The sequence below is a fragment of the Neodiprion lecontei genome, chromosome 2, assembly GCF_021901455.1.
Source record: "Neodiprion lecontei isolate iyNeoLeco1 chromosome 2, iyNeoLeco1.1, whole genome shotgun sequence".
NCBI classification, from domain to species: Eukaryota; Metazoa; Arthropoda; class Insecta; order Hymenoptera; family Diprionidae; genus Neodiprion; species Neodiprion lecontei.
The window spans coordinates 36,162,087-36,170,689 of record NC_060261.1 but is presented as its reverse complement, the minus strand read 5'-3'; the positions used below and the strand labels follow the sequence as shown (position 1 = coordinate 36,170,689).

General features: G+C 39.7%; 1 protein-coding gene across 1 annotated transcript in view; it reads right to left on the bottom strand.

The window, feature by feature from the left end:
- Window positions 1–6,219, bottom strand: part of LOC107218250 (protein lap4) — a 19,653-nt gene extending 13,434 nt beyond the window's left edge. Inside the window, exon 1 of the mRNA XM_015656072.2 lies at window positions 5,413–6,219. Within this exon, the coding sequence (XP_015511558.2) occupies window positions 5,413–5,455 (43 nt within the window). The 5' untranslated portion in view covers window positions 5,456–6,219. The remainder of the gene's footprint in view (window positions 1–5,412) is intronic.
- Window positions 6,220–8,603: the final 2,384 nt, after the last annotated feature.

Sequence of the window (8,603 nt, the reverse complement as noted above, 5' to 3'; positions counted from 1 at the left end):
AATCTCTGATAGAAAGTGTGATATTTGACACGAACCCCGCCTTTTCTGAGACTGCAACGAACGACAATAATGATGATAGTTTTTCATGAAATGACGTTTGAAGGGAGAGAAAAAAAAAAAAAAAATTAAACACGGGCTGCGGTATTTTCCTCTTGGATTTAAGCGAGACGTATTTAAGTTATTCGATTTTGAGCTTGTATTTCCTGACAACTAATTCGCTCAATTTCCGCTTCATATTGCCGGTGTAAAGATACGACGCAGAACGATACGACAGACGTCACAGGCTCATTCGAAACGATCTAGTTCCTATCTCGAAGCCGCCAGGCGTTGTTGTTATTCGGAAATGCTTATCCAAATATTATTTGAAAAAAGTTATAGGACGTGGGTTACATCTATGGGCCAGACAGACGATCCCTAAGCATTATTTATTGGTGTCTTTCACGTTGGTACGCGTAGACCTACACAATAAGACACGCCGATGGTGGGCTACGTCGTCGGCAACGACACGATAACGCAAACGTTATGTCACATCGGAAACAATCGGATCCGTTTTCTAAGCCAGACACACCTTAAGTATTATCAATTCTACGATACAATTGATACGTCTCGAAAATTCATTCCATAATTCAACATTTCATGTCCTCCCGCAGTGATTCGTTCAAAATTTAATATGAAAATTATCATAGTGGGATAGTATGACTTATCCCACGCGGAATTTTAAGAACAGCGGTGCAAGAATTGCGTTGAAACCGAACGTCTATGTGGGTATATTTCAAAAAAGGAGTGATATTTCGTCTAACTCTCTCTCTCTCTCTCTCTCTCTCTCTCTCTCTCTTTAAAAGTTAAATTATAAGTTGATTGTAACTCGCTACGTTTGTTAACCATATTTGCTGGCTTCTCTATACCTATAGGCAATCGCCTCAGTATAATAAAATTTGTATCTATCCATCCATCTATCTATCTATCTATCTATCTCTGTAAAGCGTTGAAAATCCGTCACCAAGGGAATAACGATGTTATACAACTTATTTCGCTGGGGAAAATGATTACGTAAAGTTTTTATTTGAAAATGAACATTTTCGGTATGAGTGTAATTTATAACGCAGGTATGATATTTGGGACACATTTGCTCAAGCGATCGCTTACCGTCTCTCGTTATCGTTGTTCATTAACTGCGACACAAAAATAAAATCGTATCAACTTCTATCCTCTATGCGCAGTGCCGCAAATATTTCCGTCGAGTATACAGGTGTAAGTGCATTATCATACGTAGTATACCAAGTCCACACGAAAGTACTAATATTCATACTCGGAAGTAATTTGAGAATCAGGACTTGAAATTTGAAAACACGTATAACAGGACAGGCTGCGATCTACGGCAAGTATAATCATTATTTATATCTATGTTTACGATGCATTTAATTTCGCGATAATAAGCCGGAGTATTTTTTGCCATTATCTATACATACAAACGGCGATAGGGAAATTCATTGAATTCAGCCGCAGGCACATTAGGAAAACTACACGTGCCCAGTGATTCGTTAACCATTTAATATTACATATTATGTACCTACTTCGGCTTGCTATACCAACGTGTATATCACGCGTGCATCTATGTATATACGTATATACAATTCCACTCAACGGGAAGTTGAGATGAAGATCAACAACCCAACCCCCGGCGAAGATTTATAAACTTGTCAAAGAATTTTATTACTATTTTCACGATGTACACACATCTCAAGATTTACGGGCAATCATCTTTTCTTCCACGTTGTTGTTCCTTTTTTCCTTTTTCACTTTTGACTTGATTTAATTTTTTTTTTATTTTTTTTATTTTTCCTTCCGCTTTTCTCTCCTCTCTTTCTTAAAAACCTACTATGTACCACACACAGCCGCATTCGTCCAAACAAGAAAATAATCCGATCTGACCTCGCAGCGTGAGCCGCAGGCTGCGATAACTCTTTACGGTTCGTCTCTGTATGTGTGGATGTATGTGCCATAGGTAATTCTTATAAGCACTCGTTAAAAGGCCTATAAATATCGGAACTCCTCAAGTTATAAGTGCCGATGATTGTCAAGCTGATCCAAAACGTTGTTATTCCCGCATCGTTGCGCAACAACGCGTTACAACAGGTGTGGATAAGTAAATTGACATTTTTTTCCACACAATGATTTTTTGTGCAAGTTTTTTAGAGATCGTTCGCAGAATTGTCGAGAAAAAATTTAAAGCCTTGTTACGTGCCGCGTTTTGAAATAAATAACAATAATTACAAATCAAGTTTCGAAGACAAAACGATGAGAAAGAAAAATTTATAACGTGTATCTACTTTTGATTCCTTGTTATGGGGTAATAACACAATTATACGCACACACGTCTGTTTGAAGGATCTCGAGATGAATTCACAAAAAGCTGTGCCAACAATCTCGGAAACGAGACTCGAGTCTGTTAAGACGCAATAAATTAAACCACGGCTCGCATTGCGACATCCAATTGTTTAAACGTTGCCAAAAGACCGCTCGGGCAGTTTCCCTTGAACTTGAATAATTAATATAATGTGTAGCCAGTGTCAAAGATGATATCAGGCGTCGCGGCGACACGTGTTTCACGATCCGACTGTGAGAGAAATTAAACTTTGCATCATATTTATGTACGAGTATATACGTATAACGTACGATGCATAACCGAGAAACGCGAAACTTCGTGGTGTTCGTTCTAATACTTACGCGACTTTTTCGGCGTCTACTCAAGATCGGTAGACCGTGAATCCGGTCCCTGGCGAAAAAGACACTCGTCGAAAGTTCGGAAGGGAAAAATAAATTTGGAAAATAAAAGTATCAGAGATAATTAGCGTTAATAACGACGATGAAAATATTACATCGGTTTTTTTTCAGTCTTTGCTCGCCGAACTTTCGCCAACGGCAGCAATAGCAATGAACTTCTGTCGAACGACTCTGATTTTCAATTTGTGATTATCATATGTACATATAAAATCATGGACCACGTTCAACGGCGTATATGCGGAAAGCGCAACGCAACGGTTGTCAAAGAGCAGTCTAGCCGCGGGTTTTCAGAATTAAGCTTTGAATCTTATAGGCGGCATCGCGGCCGTTGTTTTTCAAGGTATAACTCAGGCAACTGTATAGTGGAGGGTGAGAAGCTTTTAGTCGATAAAATTTCCACCTCGTTCATTTCTCAACTACTTTACATGGTCGCTCCTCGCTGGCCGGTCTAATTTTGTTAGCTCCATGAGCGGCCCTCCGCGGACTGCAGACCTTAACTCTCGACTGAATTACCACAAGGTATAACAATATTATATTTCATACGACGAGCACGGTAGATATGTAACATGTAAGAACTGTTCGCACAATATTTATATAACGTTTCGCAACAATTTTTCCAGCTCAAGAGCACGGAGACGCAACTCTGGTTTCATATTTTTCATCATCTGCGAGGATGTGACAATGTTCCGTTTACAATTCTCAAATTTCGGCGAATAACGGTTGAGTAATAAAGCAGTTGATAGGTTTGCATAAAGGAAGGACTGCAGTTCAGGAAATTTATAACTGTGTATAAGTCTGCGGTCGAACGTTGTTGGAATAATATTTCAGCGATATTCAGATAATTCGTTGAGTCAAGTGCCCGCCATTTGCCCACCGCATTTTTCTACAATTTTTTCCATCTCAAGTTCGTACTCATACCGAGGATATTATATGAAATCGACTTCTTATCGTATTCCAAGATCCGACCGTCTTAAGACTTTCCTTTGTCCAGAGGCAGTGGGAATTTCCGAATAGCATTATAAACGCGCATGCACGTATAATTTCACTTTGAATAACACCGCATATACCGGATTTCAGAGTAACTTAGAAATCGGCACATTTTACAAAATGGAAGCAAAGAAGATTCGGAGAGAAAACCAATCTCAGGAATGAATATCCGATATTGCTATAAGTACAAAAAATGACACATCTCGAAAATCACGGTTCTCGGTGTTTTTTTTTTTTTGCTATTCACGATTTTTCCTCTCGCTTTTTTACTTCCCTCTCGAAATTTACAGAGTTGACGATCGACGTGCAAAATTCCGAATTACGCTTCGTCATGCCTGCGACAAGTTTGGCGGTCACGAAATTCGTAATTAAATTATCGATCAAGGCTTTACAGTTGGCAAATTTTTTCACCGTGTAAGCAGTGAAATAAAATGAAAATAGTTTTAAAACACCGCACGAGCAGCGTTACGACTTATTTATCCCCACTTGTCGCTGTTGCAGGCTTTATATCTATACACGACATTTATATGTACATGCATGCAACATATGTACCTTATTGTCGGACGTATTTCGGAACGTTGCTGCTTTTTAGCCGCACGCGAGCAAGTCGGTCGCGTTGCGTATGCACACATAGTTATAAACAGTACGTGTGTACACCTACTATTCGTGCACCGCCACCTGTACACCCTCGATTCTTGTCAAATCAGACAAAGCAAATCTTATCTCATACAACATACACATAAACTCGTGCAGGCAATGGACCTGGAGGAGGTATAAAATTTTACATTATCAGATTGTAGAGTCAAGCTTCACGCTTGATGTGCGGCAAGCAACAAGCGCCATAAGACAACAACATCACCGAAACGGTGAATACTCATTTTTATCGTGAAATTCGGAGAATTCATTTTTGCGAACTTATTTTTTCACACGTACGCTTCTCTGCAGGCTAATTTGAGTCTCGTATTATTATCCGTTATGTTCACCGCGTTACTGGGACAAAGCGTGTATTATAATCGTATTATAAACTGTATTATACACATTGTGGTTTGAAAGATCTCAGATAACGAGGCACAGAAAACAGTCGTCTTTATCTCATAACGTGTAACCTACTACAATTTTACCCCCAACTCGGTTATTTCTATGAATTATACAACGCCTGTCGAATCGTGAAAGTAAACGTGAATGTTAATTTAGCAATTATTTTATCAGCTGTTCTTCAGTTCGCACACTAATATGACTGTAGGCATACGCATACACGTACATTTTTTATTCTTCATCTTACAACTTCCAAAACGTACTTAAAATTAGTTCACACGTTTGAATAACCTTTTCGTCACGTTTACGGTTACCGGTTCAGTGATCGGTTCCGGTGTGAGAAATCAGGGACGTAAAATACCGATTTCAGAGAAACGGAGAATTTTAGTACGACCTCACAAAGCGTCCGTCACTGCAAACAACCGAGAGTCGTTTCACCGCTGAACAATCGCGTGTAGTTCAAGCGGTTTTCAATTTGAATAATGACGAGGGTATTTTTTTCAAACTGCCGTAGATATTATCAAAATAAAATAGATACATACATGTTACGTTATCAAAATAAAATATGTACATATACATGGTATACGTGTATGTATAAAAAGGTACCTTTGGTCGAACCAGTAGTTAGAGGCGTGAAATCGATCTTCATTTTTTGCGCTTAATTTCAGCCAGCCGAAGTATGATTCATCCAAATGACGATTCGTTTGTTATCACTGACAATGATACACGTACTACCTGTGTTGAAATCCTGACTCACTCACGATTGAAACCTCACGGAACGATCGATGATGATTCTCGATTTAAACAAATGAAATTGTGTTTCGGCAAACGAACAATTGTAAATAGGCGGTAAATAATTTGTAAGAAGACACTGTTGCGACCGTACGTATATTGAATAATCGTTGCACAGAGTAGTCGACGCAATGCGAGAAGCTCTCTTCACTGCCGAATTACGATCATCGTTCGGTTTTTCGAAACGGTTGTAGTTTGACCGCCAAATCACAACGATCGCACACACCAAAGTTTAGATTATTCAAACCTAGTTAAATGCTACAATAATAGATTTTTTTCCACCGCACATTTTCCACCTTGCACTAAAACGCGATTATCCAAAGCTTGTAAGCACCGCTGATCGTCATTGCCTGCCGAGTCCTGGTCGCGCAAGGATTACGCATGACTTCTTTTTTTACCGGTTTGACGAGTCTGCGAAACGGGATGATAATCGGTCGAACCGCAGGAACCTGCCGGAAACCGGTACGAAAATCGGGGAAACTTATTCCTGAAAAACGATGTGGCTGCGAGTCCTGCGCAGCTTTAAAAGAGACGCCAAAGGTTCCGATCGGCGCACGAGTCTCGATGCTGCCGCAACAGCGTCCAACATCAAACTGCTGCTGAGGCTTGAAACCTGAGGTGGCGACTGCTCGCTGCTGCGAACCGAAGTAAGGTCCGAATCATCCTGCAGCGGCAAAGCAAACCGCGAGAAACGCCGATTCGCACCTTCTACTTTTACCCCAGAAAAAGACGATCGGCACGGATCGCCTACCGATTTTCAAATTTTTTTTTCCGCCGGTAATTACGGGTGCAGTTTGATCGGCTATCGATATTCTTCATCGTTTGACCAGTTTCAGCGGAAATGCTGTAGCGCGTGTAAATGCATACGTATTGTAATGTTCACAGTCGAAAAATGATGTTCAACTTGTTCGAGCCGATCGGATAATGTCGCCAATTAATTTTTCGCAGCAAACCATATCGCATTTGACCTTTGAAAATTTGAATATTTTAAGGCTTTTGACGAAGGTCACTAAGCCGAAGTGACAATATGATTTTACGCGTCTTTGGAATTTCCAAACTCTTTATGATCCGGCAACTGGACTTGGGAGTTCAACAACTTCTTGTCCAGCGTTAGAATTTCACCCTGCGATGACAGATTTATCTTTCATGCTGGAACTAAATTGACAATTGAGGCAACGACGTGTTTATGTGTTCTGCTCTGAATATCGGTGTCGCGTGTACAAGCCTGCGTATAATCCTCACCGTAACGTGTCAACTGCTGGATTACAGTCGGCTCTGTGAGCCAGGTAGGACAATAAAATGAGTCATCAAGCCGAAGACACGAGGTGCATACCTACTTAAGTACTTAGGGGGTGCCGGAGGTTTCGGTTGAAAGTAGGAAACATGAAACTGGTTTGTGACGGTTGGAGCGCTATTAATTTGTTCGCCGAAACGGATGAGGAAGTTTGCTCGATCGGTGCAACCAACGACTTCGAAGAAAAGGAGACGGCAATCCCCGGATATATCGACAGTTAAGAAATCGTCTGAATCTCTCAGAATTTATTACATAGTGCATGGTCAACGTAGACCGAACAGATGAATTGAATATTTTATCGGAATTGAAGATTTGTCTCGATGCTTCAACCTTTGTGCAACAACAGTTTTTTGCACAAATTTTCCCAAGTTTTTTTTTTTAAATTACAAGAAAATGGCTTCGTGATCCAATTTAAGAGGAACGTTCACGCCTGTGACGTTATTGGAAGTCAAACCGCAACTGCAAAGATCTAAAGGATAACAGAAACATAATGCTCTTTACACGAGTTTTAACTACACTCAAAAATCTATAGGGTGTCTCTCATGTTTTACTCGTCAAATCAACAAATATAATGTTGTACAATTGTGAAATGAAATAGCAATATTCCAAAAAGTAGAAAATTGGTGGCTCCAAGGAAAAATTTTACACTTACATACGTATATGTATATATGTATATATTATATGTAAAAAAGTTATACGCCCTTTTACCACCAAAATCGCTTTTTTGCCGAACGGTAACAAGCATTTTTATTCATTTATTCGATGATCTTAACTTTGAACGTTCGTATCGATTACAAGATGAATATTTAGCTGTACAGTAGTATCGACCTTTTTTATAGAAAATTTTATTACCTACAAAATGAAAACAAAACGGCTCCGTAACTTGCATAGTTTTCGAGATATCCCGATTAGAGTGTTTCCATGGCCCTCATTCTGTGTTAATCAAATGGGAAAAATTCAAACCGGATTCGTCACCTTTTAGAATTAAGCCACCGCGCTCCGGTTTCACGAGGCTTCGTTTGAGGCTCAAAACTAACTTTTTCGAAGGTACGTAAGAGAAAGAAAAAAAAAGTTAAAAAAAAAAAACACCCTAAATATATATATACCTCGTATTTCCGTATACTTTTACCAAGAGTTTTACTGTATTTATACATGGTGTACCTATCGATCCTGCAATTCCTACCGGTAAACTTGAAAATTTGTCCGGCGTGCTGGAAAGAGGGTATGTTGATACCTGAATATAATAATTCATAGTATACTATGGAATTTGCTGAGCTTGCATCTTCTATAATACGATAATATGACTTCATGCTCTGGTTCCGTACTGGAAGTCCTTACGACCTTGAATCTCCTTATGGGAAGTGGCCTTAACCGCTGGTGCAGAGAATATGTGTTGTTTGAGTAAAGTTGTTAGACGTAGCTAAACATGTTCCACATATCGCAAGCAATATTAACTGTTTGCTAACACCTGCCAGTCACAAATACGTCGATTGTCAGTAATTCTCTGTAGAATTCACTGTTGTACACGCGAAGGCTCCGAGTGTGTTGGCACACACAACGGAGGGACGAGATAAGCTCGAAGTCATAGCATACAGGCTTCCGTGTTTTCCCGTCAAGAACATATACGCAAGATAAAACGTGGAAGAAAAAAGGGGTCGGCGGTAAGCTTACACGAATATACATTATAAGTATAATGTAGGCGTGTCAGGCA